The 20,064-nt window shown below is 43.4% G+C and overlaps 1 protein-coding gene and 1 pseudogene across 5 annotated transcripts in view; one reads left to right on the top strand and one right to left on the bottom strand.

The window, feature by feature from the left end:
- Positions 1-249: 249 nt before the first annotated feature.
- On the top strand, positions 250-5,359 carry LOC309415205 (dimethyladenosine transferase-like; annotated as a pseudogene). The gene is made up of 9 exons: positions 250-304; positions 632-705; positions 1,329-1,415; positions 2,300-2,358; positions 2,458-2,567; positions 3,646-3,805; positions 3,917-4,008; positions 4,782-4,846; positions 5,272-5,359. The product of its transcript is annotated as a dimethyladenosine transferase-like (transcript).
- A 9,905-nt stretch (positions 5,360-15,264) lies between these two features.
- The window catches only part of LOC309415101 (kinesin-like protein KIF2A), a gene marked incomplete at both ends in the record, with an annotated part of 119,162 nt that continues 114,362 nt past the window's right edge, over positions 15,265-20,064 (bottom strand). For all 4 annotated transcript variants that reach the window (XM_082012543.1, XM_082012544.1, XM_082012545.1 and 1 more), the window contains 2 exons: positions 15,265-15,350; positions 17,716-17,851. In XM_082012543.1, coding sequence (XP_081868669.1) covers positions 15,265-15,350; positions 17,716-17,851 — 222 coding nt within the window. The remainder of the gene's footprint in view (positions 15,351-17,715; positions 17,852-20,064) is intronic.

Below are 20,064 nucleotides of genomic sequence, written 5' to 3'. Positions count from 1 at the left end.
ATTCTTAAGTTAAATATACCAGCAGAACCCGAAGCAGCAGCAGCGAGAGAGCCCGGCGCAGCTGCCGCGCGGTCTCGCCGCGAGCGACCTGCTTTGTGCGGGGGGACTCAACCCCAGCGAGGAGCACCAGAGCGACCCCGCCAGACCGGGCGGGCGGTTGTCCCCCGCGGCCCTCCGCCTACCTCTCGTGACACGCGCCGGCCCAGCTGCGGTGCTCGGTGTTACTTGTAGCCTCCGCGCGGCGCCGAGATGGGTCGGGTGTCGCTATGCCCAAGGTGCGGGCGGGGAAGTGGTTGTGGCAGCGGTAGGTGCACAGGGAGGGCTACACTACCGGTGAGTGCGGGCTGGGCTGAGCGGCGACGGGGCTGGGGCCTACCGCCCGGGCGTGGTCTGCGCACTTTGCTTCCACCCCCGCCGCCGCCTTCGGTCGGGGGACGCTTCGGTGCTGGAAGCGGCCCTGTAGGAGGCTCAGGGGAGGGATGCTCTTGGCAGGGAACGTGGATTGATCTGAAAGAAGCGTGAATGCTTGCTGCAGATAAAGACCTTCTTAGGTAAAGTTTTCGTCTTGTATTTTCATGGGATACGTTTTCATTTCGAGTAACTTTGCTGCTCTGGCTGCATTGTACCATAGGCATCCTGTTCAGCAGTGGAGCTGGCCAACACATCTTTAAAAAACTCCTTGTTGTCAATAGCATCATCAAGAAGGTGGGTGATGGCTGTCCAATGGACCGTGGCCACGGAGCAGGATGGCTCCACACTTTCGTTTTAGAGTAAACACTCCCCTGTGGTTTCAACTGTGACTTAAAGCTTCAGGAACAGCTCATTTCATATACTTGCTAGACAGGTTTACAGTCAAGTGTCCAGCATTTGTGTTGAAGAACCCAAACAGTTAGGCTTTTCAACCTGTGTTGCCTGACAGCAGACTTTGAGCTTAGAAAATAGTGCTGAGGCGCTCGGACAGGCTAATGTGCATTCCTTATGGATGGGGAAAAGCCTGCACCCTCCATGCTTGTAGCGTCCAACAGCTGCCACCCCCAGGGCTGGGGAGTTTTTTTTTAACATGCCATTAGGGAACCAGGTGAAGGAGGTGATTGACCAGAGCTGCTCTCGGGGTTGAGCTGGGTGCTTCCTTACTTTTCTATACTTGGCCAAGGATCTCTCATAAATTAGTTTTCACTGTTTTCCTCCCATCCCTTTCTAAATTGCATTCATGCTCCTCTGTTAGCTGATTTCAGCTTTTTACTGAGCTGCATGTACCTTTCATTTTAAAACTAAATGATTGCTTGAAATCGGTTCTAAAAAAATACTGAAATGCCGTTTGTTCTTAGGCTGCCTTACGACATACAAATGTCATTCTGGAAGTAGGCCTGGGAACTGGTAACCTGACAATAAAGATTTTAGAGAAAGTTAAAAAAGTGTGAATTCCACCCCTCCCCCAAGCTCAAACTACATTGTGGTTTAGACTATTGTTGAGAAATTCTTTTACCAAACAGTGATTAACTTTGAATTTAACAAGACCAATGAGTGATTAATGTATACAGAGAAGATATCTTAACCTTGAGAATAGAAACATCCTGGCAGGAGTGCTCAAACAAGGAAAGAACTGCTTGGCTGTATAACAGAATTGGAAAACATCCAAGGAGAAGAAAGTATCCTCAGGAGACCCGTGACCATAAAAGGGAAAAAGGAATAGGGGGCTAACTCCCCAAATGACCACCGACGACCACCCGAGACCCCCGCGCATGCGTAGTGTAGTTTTGCAACGCTAGCATTATGTAAATGTAGTAGATAGGCAGGGAGGCGGAGATTTCTCAGAAAATGTGTGAATATTCATGTCTAAGGTATATAAAGGAAGGGTGAACTTTTGTTTCAGAGCACGCACGTTAGGTGGAGCAATCCCCCGCGCATTTAGTGCTGGAATAAAAGAACGCCTGCTTCTTAATGTTACATTGGTGCTAAGAAGTTTATCCTGATTTCGGCAACACTATGGCAAACAGAAGGATCTTCAGCTATCTGATTCAAATAAGTAGAATTACTCTATGGATATTTTTCTTAACATTTGCATAATTCCAATGAGTTTTTAGTTGCTCATGTAAGTCTTGTATGGTTTTCTCAAACTATATTGCTGTTATTTATCTATGTGGTAAGTCTTGCATGTTGGGGGGGGGTGCATAGCATAATAGGAAATATTTAAGAATTATTTAATACTTTAGCAATAGTTACAGTTTTTTTACAATTTAAATTGTAATCCCAGTTAGGTGAAGTTATATTAAGTTGCAAATATATAGTTTGTTTTCAGGTTACTGCTTGTAAAATTGACCCTTAACTTGGTGTACTTCAAAAGAGAGTCCAGGGCACATAAATATCAACTGTGGAAATAGCGAGCACTTAAAGCAGTGGAGTTGCTTTGGCAAAAAACTTCGGCAACATGCTTCTCTGAAGCGCATTTTCCCCCAGATGTCTGGCAATCAAACTTGAAATCAAGGTTGGAGACATCTTGAAAACAGACTTCCCATTCTTTGATGCACGTGTAGCTAACTTGCCTTACCAGGACATGGCAAAATGCCGTGGTTTAACCCCAGCCGGCAACTAAGCACCACGCAGCCGCTTGCTCACTCCCCCACAGTGGGATGGGGAAGAGAATTGGAAGGGTAAAAGTGAGAAAACTCATGGTTTGATATAAAGGCAGTTTAATAGGTAAAGCAAAAGCCACGCATGCAAGCAGAGCAAAATAAGGAATTCATTCACCACTCCCCATGGGCAGGCAGGGGTTCAGCCATCTCCAGGGAAGCAGGGCTCCATCACGCGTAATGGTTACTTGGGAAGACAGACACCATAACTCTGAATGTCCCCCCTCCCCTTCCTTCTTCTTCCCCCAGCTTTATGTACAGAGCATGATGTCATATGGTATGGAATATCCCTTTGGCCAGCCTGGGCCAGCTGTCCTGGCTGTGTCCCCTCCCAGCTTCCCATGCACCCCCAGCCCTCTCACTGGCAGGCCAGCATGAAAAGCTGAACAGTCCTTGACTACTTAGCAACAGCTCAACACATCAGCACGTTATCGACATTTTCTCATCCCAAATCCAAAACATAGCCTCGTACTAGCTTCTATGAAGAAAATTGACTCTATCCCAGCTGAAACCAGGACACAAAATTATTATTTTTTAATGATAATTTCCCAGAAGTTATACTATTGTTATTATTCTTTTCCTCAGATTTCTTCACCTTTTCAAGTTAGGTACTTCTGTGTGTTGTTCAATATGTCAGCAGTTTTTAATTCCTCCCACTGAAGCACTAATGTTAGTGACATTACTGGTTGATTTTTGGAGCTCAAGAGTTTGGGTTTGAAGGACTCATCATAGAATTATTCAAAATTATTTGTTACAGTCATGCACAAAACTGAGACTAGCCTCTGCCTCTGATCTTGATCCATTTAGCAGTATACAAAATCAAATTCTATTGTAGCTTTAAGGAGATTTAGATGGTTTCACCAAGTTTTGTGGTGGTTTTGGTTTTTTTTTTTAGCACACTGAGATAATTAAGGCAGAGTGTGTTTATGACAGACTTCTATTGCTTCTAAGTGCTGAGGGAAAGCCTGTGTTTTCCAAGTCTGTTAATTGGCTTTTGACTTTAAAAGCTGATTAGACATAAAATTCTTTTTCTCATTTCTGTTATTCTCAGGTGTGCAATACTTATGTTTCAAAGGGAATTTGCACTTTGTTTGGTTGCAAAACCAGGAACTAAATTATACTGGAGACTCTCTATTAATACTCAGTTATTAGCTCAAGTGGATCATCTGATGAAGATCTATCATTCTGTGTTAGCGAACAAAGCTATCACAGAGAGAAGAATGTTTCTAGGAATGTGAGCATTTGCCTCTTATTCATACAGCTGCCTGACTTCTCCCGACTAATAGGTTGGAAAGAACAGCTTCAAGCCTCCTCCCCAAGTTGAATCCTGTGTTGTCAGAATAGAGCCAAAGAACCCACCACTCCCATCAACTTCCAGGTGGGCATCGTATACTCTAATAACAATGAAACATACTAGTCATAATACTTAATTTCATTTTTCTTTTCACTTGTTACTCAGTTCTATATGCTGTTTTCACTACTAAGTACCAGCTATTCATTGGCATTTACAGAATTCCAAAATGCATATTCCTCTATTGATCAGGGTTGCATTAGGACATTACCTGAACGTGCCACCATCAATTCGGGTGCTATTTTCTTTACGGTATTTCTGACAAGACTGAGGTACCATCTCCATGCCAGTTAGAGATTTGCTAGTAATAATGTCCCTTTCACAATACTTCATATCTCCCAGAGATCTTTCTGGCTGATGACGTTGTTGCTTATGATCAAAGGAGTGTCTATGAGAACTCTTATCTTCAGATGAGTGTGTAAAATCTCAGAAGACAGATGTTACAGGATAGTATTCTTAAAGTTATTTTTTAAAATGCTTTGATCTCCAAGACCATTTCAGCCTTGCCCAAGGTTAGCTGGATTTTCTTCGAGTATCTGCCTTCTCAATACATAAAATCTGTCCAATGGTGCCTGGGCACAAAAAAGAACAATTCAAACGTTTTTGTGGGTGAAGTATTTTCTCCTCCGTTTGTATTGCTTTGTCCAAGACAGGACTGTTTTTGTATTGTTTAGAAAGTTATTTTCCTGAAATATTTTTCTTTATGTTCAGTATTGTTGTGAAATTGTCAATAGTGTTTGTTCTTGTTTGTAGCGGCTCTATGTTCCTTTCTGTAAAAACTGTACAATTTTTAATTTCAGGAGTGAGATGATCTGGTAAGGATAGCCTTTGTTAGGAGAAACAAGACACTCTCGGCAGCATTTAAGTAACTAACTTCTATAGGAGGAAATCTTTTCAAAGTTTGAAAATCCATCCAATTAACCATTTCTTCTGTGCAAATGCATAGCAGTGTTATATGCATGCCAGCACAGTCTGGGATAAACCACGATGGAGAACTGATGCTGAGGTCACAAGTTCTTCTGAAGTGAAACTTTTTAGAAGAAAACTAGGCGGCTGTTTAAAAAGAACAGATCTGTGTAGTCTACAGGTTGGTTTTTTGGGATGTTTTTTGTTTTTTTGTTTGTTTGGGGTTTTTTAGTAAAGATTAACAACCACTTGAGTTAAAAAAAAAACCACCACAAACAAACCAAAAACCACAACACAAAAAAACCACCCCCCAAAAAACCCCAAAACTAGTTAAAGCTCATTCTAAACTTGTTTGGTTTTTTGGTTTTTTCTGGTTTTTTTCAGGTCAAGTGCTATAGAGCAGTTGCTGGATCATAATTACCGAATTCATTGTTCATTACATAATACAGTATGTTCCTTCTTAATATATTAAATTCTACTTCTGTGTACTCTGACCTAAATCCTAACATTTATAAGAGTAAAAAATTAGAATTGAAAAGCTTAACGTGTCAAAGTTTTTACAAAAGAGTTTGAGGGAGGGAAGAACCTAACTTTTCTTAAAGAAAAATCCAAAAGAGTCACTAAATTACAGTGGAAAAAAATGAAAACTGAATATATTGTTAATATATTGGCTGTACATGTCTCAAGGACTGACTTTTACCAAAACCTAGTAAGAAAACTTTTTGTGTCTGCTTAGTAATACTGTTGGTGATTTATTTATAGTGAATGAGCTGAGGTATAAAAACTCAGACACAAGAATATAATAATCCATACAAGAAAAAAATACAGTTTACTTATATCAGTTGAAACAAGAACCAATCTAAAAGCAGGAAATGAATAGATTATTTAAACTAACCTTTTTTCTGTGCTATGAATACAAAGCAAATTTGTATCACAGAATCACAGAATCATTAAGGTTGGAAAAGACCTTTAACATCAAGTCCAACCATCAACACAACACCACCATGCCCACTAAACCATGTCCCTAAGTGCCATGTCCACACGTTTTCTGAACACTTCCAGTGATGGTGGCTCCACCACCTCCCTGGGCAGCCTGTTCCAATGCTTGACCGCTCTCTCAGTAAAGAAATTTTTCCTAATATCTAGTCTAAACCTCCCCTGGTACAACTTGAGGCCATTTTCTATCATCCTATCGCTAGTTACGTGGGAGAAGAGACCAACACACACGTCGCCACAACCCCCTTTCAGGTAGTTGTAGAGAGCGATGAGGTCTCCCCTCAGCCTCCTCTTCTCTAGACTAAACAACCCCAGTTCCCTCAGCCGCTCCTCATAAGACTTGTTCTCCAGACCCCTCACCAGCTTCGTTGCCCTTCTTTGGACATGCTCGAGCACCTCAAAGTCCTTCTTGTAGTGAGGGGCCCAAAACTGAACACAGGATTCAAGGTGCGGCCTCACCAGTGCCAAGTACAGGGGCACAATCACTTCCCTACTCCTGCTGACCACACTATTTCTGATACAGGCCAGGATGCTGTTGGCCTTCTTGGCCACCTGGGTACACTGCTGGCTCATATTTAGCTGGCTATCAACCAGCACCCCCAGGTCCTTTTCCACCGAGCAGCTCTCCAGCCCCTCCTCCCCAAGCCTGTAGCGTTGCATGGGGTTGTTGTGGCCGAAGTGCAGGACCCTGCACTTGGCCTTATTAAACCTCATACAGTTGACCTCTGCCCATCGATCCAGCCTGTCCAGATCCCTCTGCAGAGCCCTCCTACCCTCCAGCAGATCAACACTCCCACCCAACTTGGTGTCATCTGCAAACTTACTGAGGGAGCACTCAGTTCCCTCATCCAGATCATCAATAAAGACATTGAACAAGACCGGCCCCAGAACCAAGCCCTGGGGAACACCGCTTGTGAGCGGCTGCCAGCCGGATTTAACGCCGTTCACCACAACTCTCTGGGCTCGGCCAATCCAGCCAGTTCTTTACCCAGCGACGAGTACACCTGTCTAAGCCACGAGCCTCCAGTTTCTCCAGGAGAATGCTGTGGGAGACGCTGTCAAAGGCTTTACTAAAGTCCAGGTAGACAACATCCACAGCCTTTCCCTCATCCACTAGGTGGGTCACCTGGTAATAGAAGGAGATCAGGTTGGTCAAGCAGGACCTGCCTTTCATGAACCCATGCTGGCTGGGCCTGATTCCCTGGCTGTCCTTCACATGCCGTGTGAGCACTCTCAAGACGAACCACTCCATGATCTTCCCTGGCACCGAGGTCAGGCTGACAGGCCTGTAGTTCCCAGGATCCTCCTTCTGGCCTTTCTTGTAGATGGATGTCACATTGGCAAGCCTCCAGTCTTCTGGGACCTCCCCTGTTAACCAGGACTGCTGATAAATGATGGAGAGTGGCTTGGCAAGCTCCTCCGCCAGCTCCCTCAGTACTCTTGGGTGGATCCCATCAGGCCCCATAGACTTGTGGGTATCCAGGTGGCTTAGCAGGTCCTTGACTGTTTCCTGTTGGATTATGAGGACTTTATTGTACTCTCCATCCCTGTCTTCCAGTTCAGGGGACTGAATACCCTGCAGATATCTGGTCTGGCTATTAACGACTGAGGCAAAGAAGGCATTAAGGACCTCAGCCTTATCTTCATCCTTGGTGATGATGTTCCCCGCCATATCCAGTAGGGGATGGAGATTGTCCTTGCCTCTCTTTTTGTTGTTAATATATTTGTAAAAACATTTTTTATTATCCTTTACGATTGTGGCCAGACTGAGCTCTAGCTGGCTTTTGCCTTTCGAATTTTCCCTCTGCATGGCCTAACAAGATCCTTGTAGTCTTCTTGAGTTGCCTGCCCCTTCTTCCAGAGGTGATAAACTCTCCTCTTTTCCCTGAGTCCCAGCAAAATCTCCCTGTTCAGCCAGGCCAGTCATCTTCCCCACCAGTTTGTCTTACGGCACATGGGGACCGCCTGCTCCTGCGCCTTTAAGATCTCCTTCTTGAAGACTGTCCAGCCTTCGTGGACATTTTGCCCTTCAGGGCTGTCTCCCAAGGGACTCTCTCAGCCAGTGTCCTGAACAGGCTGAATTCTGCCCTCCAGAAGTCCATGGTAGCAGTTTTGCTGACTCCCTTCTTACTTCTCCAAGAATCGAGAATTCTATCATTTCGTGGTCGCTAAGCCCAAGACGGCCTCCAACCATCACATCTCCCACCAGTCCTTCCCTGTTTGTAAACAGCAGGTCAAGCAAGGCACCTCCCCTGGTGGGCTCGCTCACAAGCTGTGTCAGGAAGTTATCCTCCACACACTCCAGGAACCTCCCTGACTGTTTCCTCTCTGCCGTGTTATACTTCCAGCAGATGTCCGGTAGATTGAAGTCCCCCACAAGAACAAGGGCCAGCGAATGCGAGACTTCTGCCAGTCACTTATAGAATGTCTCATCTGCCTCTTCATCCTGGTTGGGTGGTCTGTAACAGGCTCCCAGCAAGATATCTGCCCCATTGGCCTTCCCCCTCATCCTTACCCATAAGCCCTCTACTTGGTCTTCACAATCATTGATTTCTATGCAATCAAAACACTCCCTAACATACAGAGCCACCCCACCACCTCTCCTTCCCTGCCTATCCCTTCAGAAGAGCTTATAGCCATCCATTGCAGCATTCCAGTCATGAAAAGCATCCCACCATGTTTCTGTGATGGCAACTACATCATAGCTGTCCCGCTGCGCAATGGCTTCCAGCTCCTCCTCTTTGGTGCTCATGCTGCATGCATTGGTGTAGATGCACCTGAGCTGGGCTATCGATTTCACCCCCAGCTCCGGCATGCCACCCCTAGGCTCATCTCTAGTGAGCCTGGTTTTATCCCCTCTCCCCTTCGAATCTAGTTTAAAGCCCTCTCGATGAGGCCTGCCAGCTCGTAAGCAAGCATCCTTTTGCCCCTTGGAGACAGCTGCACTCCATCTGCTGCGAGGAGGCCTGGTGCCATGTAAACCGCCCCATGGTCAAAAAACCCAAAATTCTGACGACGGCACCAGCCCCTGAGCCATGTGTTGACCAGGTGTGTTTTCCTATTCCTTTCAGCATTCCTCCCTGCCACTGAAGGGATTGATGAAAACACTGCCTGTGCTCCCGCTCCATCATTCAGTTGCCCCAGTGCTCTGAAGTCCCTTTTAATCGCTTTTGAGCTTCTCAGTGCAACCTCGTCGCTGCCAGCCTGCATGACCATCAGTAGGCAGTAATCCGTGGGCTGAACCAGACCAGGGAGTTTCCTAGTGACATCTCTCACTCATGTTCTCTGATCATGGACTTGATCTCAGTATATTCTTGCACAATACTCAACAGTACAACCCATAAGTCTGATCTGGGCAACAAAACCAGATTTGCTGTTATACAATTTGTTTTGGATTTTTTTTGTTTATTTTAAAGTATATTAAAGCACATTTTTGGATTGTTTTTTGGGGGGGGGGTGTTTTTTGTCAACTGTAAATTCAGGCAGCTATTTTTATAGGAAAACTACTTTGCCTTTCAAGGCAATGAGGAGTTTTAGCATAGATCAAACCTTTCGGTGAGTCTTAGAGCAATTCACACCTGTGTCATGACAGAAAGAGTTACTGAAGTGTCTTAATATTGTTTGGATTATACATATTTGTTATTAAGGACAAGGCAGAGTTTTTTCCCAAGTTTGCATTATCTCTGCATAGCAAAAATAAAAATACACTTTGGTCTGTCTTATGTTTCAGGAAAACAGTAAATGCTAACTCTGTAGCATCATGTAGGGGTGAAGGCCTGACTCATGGTATTAACTACCATGAGTCATTTTTTCATGTATAGCATATCTCTTTCCATCAGACCACAGTAAGTGAAGAAGAGGCAAATTAGCAAGAACTCCTCTAAGATATAACTTCATTTTATACACGTTCAATGTCAATACTTTAAAGGTCACTGGAAAAAACAAGTACAGAAACATGTACTTGAATTTATAGGCATCCTGAGAGATTGTCTTGGAAAACTGAATTGCTTATTTATTTTAGAATTTAACGATTCTAGTGCGTATAAGTAGCCACAGCAATACAGAAGGAACAATTGTTGGAGATATGTGTCACGTCTTAAATGCTTTTGTTTTACAGGACAGGAATCAAGATAAGCTTGTCTGAGTCCTGTTCAAGTAATTTCATTACATCATAGCAATGGGCTACAGGAATTCAAGTGCTGTAACCAGCTGTATCAGTTTTTTTAATCTTGATCTCACTGATTCAGTATCATTGTAGATCTGATCTTTACAGCAGGCTCTATTGCAAAGGCTGTCTCAACATTCTCCCCACACACACACCCCCCTGTCCAGTTGATGCAATTTCAACTTGCATCTGCTACCTGAAAAGACACGTAATTTTCAAGGCTTAGTAAAAAAGTTGCTGAAATCTAACTGCCTCCGTCCTTCCTGTCCTCTTTGGTACCCCTATAAACCACATCCTGCTTGTGGCTCTAGGCTTGCATGGAGGAATAGTAGGGAAGCCACTGTTTCTCATGTAGGATGTCTCAATCTTCAGAGGCTTTTCAGAAAGTAAGACTTCTCTAGAGCAACTTCAAAGAAACCCTCTGGTATTATACAATAACCTGTATGATCGCCTACTAACAAAAGCTGCTGCTTTCTATTTCATTGTGTTTTTTTCTTTTAACTATGATGGAAGACATTCTTAAATGGTCAGAAAGATGTGTGATGTTTCTTTTAAGACCTGTTAAAAAACATGTCAGGACAGTCCTCTGGGGAACTTCTTCCTATATGACGAATTTGTACAGAATAGTTAGATCCAGAAGTAAATACTCATTCTGAAATCAGAGGCCTTTTGAAAAGTGTAACTCAGATGTGTTTACAAAATGAAACCCTTCCCAAAGCAGAACAGAACTTTCATAGAAGTAAATTCTCATCTGTAATTAATTTAATAGCTTAATTTATTAAACACAGTATGTAAAATCTACATTGTTGTTTCAATTTTCATGTTTACACACAGGCAGATTTCTTTTATTTTTAACCGTGATGTGACAAGAGCTTCCCACAGTCGACCTTCTTATGGGAGATGATACAAATATTACATACTACGAGAATTCCTGGCCCATTTAACACTCTTTTCATTGCCTTCCATTTATTTCCCTCCAGGCCTGGCACAAATAAACAATCTTGTATTACAAAAGTAATTTTTAAACAGTTCCAAGGGAAAGTCTGCTGATATGAACTCCTGGAAACGGGGAGAACTCCTAGAGAGGTCTACAATTCTTCATTTGACAAGAAGTTCTTATGTGAAAGGTCAATCTTTTTTGCATACTGACTTGCAAAAATGACTGCCACCACCTAAAAAGTGGTGATACACATGGTGCCATTTGTGAGAATTCAGGTATTTGCAGGATTTCTATTAGAGCTAGGTAGAGGTATTGAAGAGATATAGACTTGAAGGGGGAGGGGGATAATATCAGGCTTGCCTGTGACAAGCTGTGGGATGACATGCCAAGGTTAGAGGGATGGGGTGCTAGCAAAGGCCCTCAGCCTGTTGCTCTGAGATGTGCTGGCTACACTGCAGCACACTTGAAGTCTTATGGAGATGAGTCAGGGGCTCCTGAGGTAATAGGAGCAAACAGGGAAACACCAGTGAAAGATCACAAAAGAATTAAGGGATGTTCCTCTAAGAGAGTGACACAGCTGACAGCCCAGCTGAAGTGCCTCTACAGCAATGCACGCAGCATGGGCAACAAACAGGAGGACTTAGAAGCCACTGTGTTGCTAGATAGCTATGACCTGGTTGCTATTACTGAAACTTAGTGGGACGAATCCCACGACTGGAGTGCGGCTATTGATGGCTACAGGCTGTTCAGAAGGGACAGGCGAGGAAGGAGGGGAGGCGGAGTTGCCCTCTACGTCAAGAAATGGATAGAGCGTGAAGAGCTGTTTCTGAAGAATAGACATGAGCAGGTTGAAAGCTTATGAGAAAGAATCATAGATGGAGGCAACAAAGGGAACCTTGTGGTCGATGTCTACTACAGGCCATCTGATCAAGGGAAGCATACTGAAGAAAACTTCTCACTCCAGCTACAGGAGGCATTTTGCTCTCAGGCTCTCATCCTGCTGGGGGACTTCAACCACCCCGACATCTGCTGGAAAAGTAGCACGGTGAGCTGTAGGCAATCCAGAGGACTCCTGGAGTGCACTGAGGATAACTTCTTAAACCAGGTAACAGACAGCCCTACCAGAGGGGATGTGATACTGGACCTGTTGGTCACCAACACAAGTGAGCTAAACGGTGACGTCAAGATTGGAGGCAGCCTGGGCTGCAGTGATCATGCACTGGTGGAGTTTGCAGTCCTGAGGGATATGGGGCAGATGAAGAGTAAAGTCAGGACCCTGAATTTTAGGAAAGCAAACTTCCAGGTCTTCAGGGAGTCAGTCAGTAGGACCCCTTGGGAAACTGCCCTCAGGGACAAGGGAGCAGAGCAGAACAGAGCTGGCAGATCTTTAAGGTTGCTTTCCATAGAGCACAAGAGCTCTTGATCCCCCAGGAGTAAGAAATCAGGAAAGGAAGGCAAGAGACCAGCATGGCTGAGTGGAGACCTGCTGGTCAAATGAAAGGGCAAGAAGGACATGCACAGGCAGTGGCAGCAGGGACAGGTATCCTGGGAAGAGTACAGGGATGCTGCCCAGTTATGTAAGGATGGGGTCAGGAAGGCCAAGGCGCAGCTGGAACTGAACTTGGCAAGGGATGCAAAGAATAATAAGAAGGGCTTCTACAGGTACGTCTGCCAGAAAAGGAAGGTCAAAGAAAGCATACCCCCCTTGATGAGCAAGAGTGGCAGACTGGTAACAACGAATGAGGAGAAGGCTGAGGTACTCAGTGACTTCTTTGTCTCAGTCTTCACTGGCAGAGTCTCTTCCCACACCTCTCGAGTGGATGGACCGCAAGACGGGGACTGGAGGTGCAAAGTCCCTCCCACTCTAAGAGAAGATCACGTTCCAGACCACCTGAGGAACCTGAACATGCACAAATCTATGGGACCTGACAAGATGCATCCCAGAGTCCTGAGGGAATTGGCTGATGTCGTTGCCAAGCCACTCTCCATGATATTTGAAAAGTCATGGCAGTCAGGGGAAGTCCCTGGAGATTGGAAAAAGGGAAACATTGCACCAATCTCGAAAAAGGGTAGCAAGGAGGACCCTGGGAACTACCGACCTGTCAGCCTCACCTCTGTGCCTGGGAAGACCATGGAACAGATCCTCCTAGAAGCTATACTAAGGCACATGGAGGACAGAAAGGTGATTCGAGACAGCCAGCATGGCTTCACCAAGGGCAAGTCCTGCCTGACCAACTGTTGACACACCTGAGGTACGGGATGCCATCCAGAGGGACCTGGACAAGCTTGAGTACCTCATGAGGTTCAACAAGGCCAAGTGCAGGGTCCTGCACCTGGGTTGGGGCAACCCCCAGTATCAATACAGGCTGGGGGATGAAGGGATTGAGAGCAGCCCTGCCGAGAAGGACTTGGGGGTACTGGGGGATGAAAAGCTGGACATGAGCCGGCGATTTTACTCGCAGCCCAGAAGGTCAACTGTATCCAGGGCTGCATCCAAAGCAGCGTGGCCAGCAGGTTGAGGGAGGTGATTGTGCCCCTCTGCTGTGCTCTGGTGAGACCCCACCTGGAGTACTGCGTCCAGCTCTGGAGCCCTCAGCACAGGAGAGATATGGACCTGTTGGAGCAGGTCCAGAGGAGGGCCACCGAAGTGATCAGAGGAGTGGAACACCTCTGCTATGAAGAAAGGCTGAGAGAGTTGGGGTTGTTCAGCCTGGAGAAGAGAAGGCTCTGGGGAGACCTTATAGCATCCTTCCAGTACTGAAAGGGAGCTTATAAGAAAGATGGGGACAGACTTTTTAGCAGGGCCTGTTGTGATAGGGCAAGGCGTAATGGTTTTAAACTAAAAGAGGGTAGATTTAGACTACATATAAGGAAGAAATTTTTTGCGATGGGGGTGGTGGAACATTGGAACAGGTTTCCCAGAGAGGTGGTAGATGCCCCATCCCTGGAAACATTCAAGGTCAGGTTGGATGGGGCTCTGAGCAACCTGATCTAGTTGAAGATGTTCCTGCTCATTGCAGGGGGGTTGGACTATATGACTTTTAAAGGTCCCTTCCACACCAAACTGTTATATGATTCTGTGGTTGTGCAAATCCTGAAATGATGCAATTTCACTTTTCGGCTGCTGGCACTGTACAAAGGGAAAAATAGGTATTAGCTACTTTTTTTAAAGCATCAGAGCTACTTAAACTATCTGCTAACTGCAGTTAATGTAACATGTAAGCTTGTTATGCATCAGAAGGCAAATTTCAACAGTACGTGAAAGGCCAATATGTATTTCTTTAGCCAGATCCCTGATTTTCGACAGTTAGCCTATCCATATGCAGAGGTCAGATCATACCTTTATTCTGACAGCATTATCACACCATACCACATACTGTATATCTGCATTATTCTAAGATACAACTCTCCTCAGTACTTAAACGTTACCCTTTATTATACGTCAACTAATTTATATTTTTTTTGTGTTTTTTGTTGTTTTTTATTACAGAGAAAATGTTAGTATTATATAACTATTCTTTATGGTATGCAAGTAAACCTAGATTCCAGATTTTTTAGAAGGAGGATGGAATGTCCAGCACTTTGTCCACTCTAACAGCTTTTGCAGTTCCTGTTCAAAGGATATGGCATATGCTGTGAAATGCACTAGCCACCAAAAAAAAAAATTAAGATACATTAAAAATGTACACACACAAAAAGTAATTTATATTGACGAATAAGGAATGTTTTTTATTAAGGCTGTGCTTCAGAAAGAGGGTGTTTAGGGTTAAGTAGCCTTCATCAAGGCACAGAATGGGAAGAGGTAAGCACAGCTGTCTGTAAAACACAAGTTATGTGAAACCACTAGTGAGGTATGCATGCATGCAAACACAATTCAAAACTCCACAGCTGTTCTCTGTAACAAAACTGAACGTAGTTAAAAGTAAATACTGTGGATTTTTAATGGCCACAGTTTTACTTCATTATTAAAAACACAGCAAATATTTCCAAACATAGAATTCACAGATTGAATAAATGAAATATTTTAAACCAAGTGCTTCACAGATCTGAACCCTGCATGGTTGTACTGTCTGGTCTAGAAGCATTTTGTAGACATCATAGGAGCATTTCACACAAAACTGAAAATGTCATTCAGGTGAATAAGAAACACGACATTTCCACATACATTTCTAATGTTTTTACACTTTCAAGTAGTTGAGTTCTTACGGACACTTTGTAACAAATGTGTGCTACAGCAATACAGGTGCATGGATTCCTTTAGCAGCAGAGGCCCATTTCAAAGGGCACGTGGTCTTTTCGGGTTGATCTGTTTACTGGCCTGTTCCTCCTCTTGTAGAGCTGCCCGGAAAGATTTCACTTTATCTTTAATGAAAAAGAGAGAATGAGTGCTGATGTGCCTGTGCTCAACACAGATCTTGAAACTAAACCCTGATGCTATAATGCACAACAAAGAACATTCCTCCACAAAAATAGCTGACTCCACAAACTACAAGAGGATTGAGATAGATAAGCTTAAATTCAATAGTCACCGTAAAACGAAGTTGCTTAGCAACTTAGTCCATTCTTAGATGCTACTCCTGTCTCTAGGCAGGTTAGGTTTGGAAACTGCACAATTGTATAGTGCAGCTCAAGAGGAAAAAGAAATTGTACAATCTCTGGAAGCGAGGTCAGGCATCGCAGGAAGATTACAGAGCTGTGGATTGTATATTCAGGGAGAAGACACAAAAGGCCAAAACTCAATTAGAGTTGAAACTGGCCAGTGTTGTGTTAGATAACAAGGACTTAAGTATGTTAATAGCAAGAGAAGGTCTAAAGAAAACATTGGACCGATACTTGTTGAAGATGGTCATCTGACTAATAGGGATGTAGAAAAAGCGGAGGCACTCAATGCGTTTTTTGCCCCAGTCTTTAATGATACTGACAGAGCTTGGGCTGCCCGGTCCCCTGAGTCAGAGGACCATGAGTGCAGGAACAGTGACTTTCCATTTGTGAACATTGAAATTGTAAGGGACCAGCTGTATCAGCTGAATGGTCATAAGTCCATGGGGACTGATGGGATTCATCCCAGAGTACTGAAGGAGCTAGCAGATGTTATGGCAGGACCCCTCTCGATCATCTACCAAAGGTCTTGGGAGTCTGGGGAGGCCCCCGCTGACTGGAAGCTAGCCAATGTTATTCCAGTTTTTAAGGATGTGAGGGAAGACCCCGGAAACTACAGACCTGCTGATCTAACCTCAGTACCTGGAAAAATTATGGAGAAGATCATACTGGGTGCTACTGAAAGGCATTTAAAGAACAATGCAATCATCAGGCACAGTCAACACGGGCTCACAAAGGGAAAGTCCTGTTTAACTTATTTGATATCCTTCTATGATAGGGTCACATGCCTAGTAGATGAAGGGTAGGTGGTGGATGTAGTTTTTCTGGATTTTAGTAAGGCTTTTGGTACTGTCGCTCACAGCATCCTTCTGGACAAATTGTCCAGCTGTGAGATCACAGAATAGAATCATAGAATCATTTAGGTTGGAAAAGACCAACCATTAAACTAACACTGCTAAGTCCACCACTAAACCATGTCCCTAAGCACCATGTCTATACCATGTCTAAATACCTCCAGAGATGGCGACTCCACCACCTCCCTGGGCAGCCTGTTCCAATGCTTGACAACCCTTTCAGTGAAGAAATTTTTCACAATATCCAATCTAAACCTCCCCTGGCGCAACTTGAGGACATTTCATCCTATCGCTAGTTACTTGGGAGGAGACACACCTCACTACAACCTCCTTTCAGGTAGTTGTAGAGAGTGATAAGGTCTCCCCTCAGCCTCCTCCTCTCCAGACTAAACAATCCCAGTTCCCTCAGCTGCTCCTCATAAGACTTGTTCTCTAGACCCTTCACCAGCTTCGTTGCCCTTCTTTGGATGCCCTCCAGCACCTCAACGTCTTCCTTGTAGTGAGTGGCCCAAAACCGAACACAGTATTTGAGGTGTGGCCTCACCAGTGTACAGGGGGACAATCACTTCCCTATCACTTCCCTACTCCTGCTGGCCACACTATTTCTGATACAAGTCAGGATGCTGTTGGCCTTCTTGGCTGCCTGGGCACACTGCTGGCTCATGCAGATCATTGATAAAAATACTGAACAGAACTGGCCCTATAATTGAGCCAAAATAATTTGGGGAACTAAGAATTATCTGCAGTTTGTTTTTCAACAAAGAGAGGCTGACAAAATTCTGGCAGAAAGGCTGCTGAGGAAAAATGTAGGCTAACAGCCAAGCTACTCAGAGCTTGACGCTACTCTTAAGCACAGACTGAAAAACAACAGCAGGCTCCCTGCTACATTACAGAGTGCAATAGAGCAGGAACTGGGAGTTCCTACTACTTTTTTGTCATTGCAATATCTTCTTTTTTCATACAGTTCTTTTGGATTTTCTTTTTTCTTCCTTTATTGTTTTGGAACAAAAGAAAAAAAAAACAAACAAAGCTGCAGGATCAGGTTTATATTTCCTAGAGGTAAAGCAGAGACTTTTCCTTTAAACTAGGGTGAACCGAACACAGATGTGAACTTGTTCTTAGGCAGCAGAATAAATGTTCCTTCCACAGAACATTACAGGACAGCATAAGGTGAAAAAAGACCCCAAAACATAACCACACTCATTCTCCTCATTATTACTGCAAATCTCCATGGCATGTGAAAATGCACACAAAAGTGATTAAAAGCAATCTACCTCTAAGTTCAGTCAGAATATCAATTTTTTGCTCTAGAATTGCTTCAAGTTGGGTAGCGTAAGAATCCACATCATAGTCTACTTCTTCTGTCATCTCAAGAAGAGCTTTTTCATCTTCCAGCCATCTAATAGATTCCTAGATAAAAGTTAAAAAAACCCCAACTAAATACATTAACAAAGTTTCAAGACAAGTTTCAAGACAAAGAGCGTAATTATTCCTTTTCTCAAGATGACCACGCTTTTACTGTCTAGTCACCTCACTATAATAGATTTCAATCCTAAAATGAATCCTTATTCCTAATTCATCAAAATTGTATGTTTTCTACATAGTTTCTTAACTCCAATGGTAATACCAGCAACAGATAAACAAACGCCAGCTACCCCAGTTCTCTTCAAGTTCAGAACATTAGGTGACTGTAAAGCTAAGAAACTCAGAACTTTACATCATGGTTATGTCCCCTTCGGCAGGTATCAAACTTTGAAGCCAGGCTTCAGTTTTAAGTATGGGCTGGTTGCCACTGACTATAATCACAGTGTCATTACTACAGTCAAGGAGCCAAGATAATTCTGTCCATACTCAAAATCAGCTTTGAGAGAAGCTGTATAAAAGAAGAGCTATTTTAAGCTCTCTATTGCATGAGCTAACTCCCCAGACAGATAAGAGTACTGTAAAAGTTGATTAAAGCAGCTCTTAGGCATCTTTGCACTCTGAATATTACAAAAAAAAGAGGGGGGAAAAAAAGAAAGAAGTCTTGCAGCAAAGAATAATGCAACCAGGAGCTTAAAGCTTACAGAACCATGCAAAGCTGTGATCAGGAGAACTGATCCCATTGGAAATGCTTCGATTTTAAAAAAAAGCAAGCAACTGACAGTTCTAGGCATGCTGGGCCTGAAATACTAAAATTAAGTCTTTCTCTCTGTGCTCAGTAGTCCAAGTAATATTGAAAGTATAGTCCAAACCCCATGTATGTTTGTTGCCTTTCAGGACAGATGGAATTCACATTGGGATAGGATTTCTCTCACCTAATGTAAACTCATATATCCAAGAAACAAAGGAAGACCAACACCTCTAGAGCATGATTCATTTAGTTGATCTATTTTAGACATTTTTGTTAGGATAGGATGTTTTGTTTCCCAGAATCAACAGCTTCCAGGAGAAAGCTGACAGAAGACAACTTCTGCATGTTACAGCTTGTAGATTTTGTATTGGTGCAGCCCATCTCCACCCATGGCATAAACTAACAAGCCATGCTGCGAATGAAGGGAGCTGAGGCTTGGACACATTTCCTTCTAATGACTGCTGTGAGGAGCAGTAATCTCCAGCATAAGGCCAGATGGACACACAGAGGCAATGACATCTTAAACTAATGCAGCTTGTCTCTCCAGAAGTGGCAAGCATTAGGACACAGCTATGGCATATGGCATAAGACTTTCACACTTCTGCATGTTTTACTGCAGGGCTAATGTTTCATAATAACTAAATCTCTACATCTGTTATAAAATGTGTTATTTAGCATCCTACTGTATTACATGAACACACATCAATGTTCCACTAAGTTAGATAACTAAATTGAGGAGATGTGTGTATTCCCTACAGGTTTAATGTTTTGCTGTTTTCTTGCAGCAGAAGCACCAAATGGACAGCCTGCCTAAAGACCCTAAGGTTATGAACAGAAGCAACTCACATTTCCTTCTGAAAACTAGTAACTCATTACAATTCATTTTGTGAATGTAAAAGGCTCTGTGGCGCTGACCAGCATTACACTGTGTGGGCAGTATTCCTTCCAAAGACCCTGACTAATAGCAAGTGAAAACCTTTATGAATCTGTAAAAAGGAAGCAAACAGGCAGTTAGAAATATATTTGTTTCTTTTGGATCTCAGTATCTCAGAGGAAAATGTCACAGAAGGATATTTAGAGGAGATACTTGGAGGGAGTATTTCAGTAACTTAGAGGGAGATGACCAAACAGAAATGGTGCTGATAGAGACATTACTATATAGAGACATTACTATATAGAGACATTACTATTAATTGCCAGCTTTGGCATAGGAATATTGGCATAGATTAGACAGTGAAATTGAAAATTTCAAGACCAATCTGAGTAAGCTCCCTGCAACTAGAAAAAACAGTCACTAATGCTGGAAAAGGACTAACACAGAAAATATAGTAAATAGTTAAAATAGTAACTTTTCTTACAATGAACACAGTCTATTCAGGAATGTTTGTTGAGAAGAAAAGGAAAATTTTACTAAATTTCTGTGATGGTAGAAAAATATGCTTCTCTTTCATCATGGGGACAAAGATTAATGGTTATGGGATCTAAACATCTGTTCCTATTTGTTTGCTAC

Source organism: Phaethon aethereus (genome assembly GCF_964289735.1).
Source record: "Phaethon aethereus genome assembly, chromosome: W".
NCBI classification, from domain to species: Eukaryota; Metazoa; Chordata; class Aves; order Phaethontiformes; family Phaethontidae; genus Phaethon; species Phaethon aethereus.
This window is presented reverse-complemented; position numbering and strand designations above follow the sequence as displayed.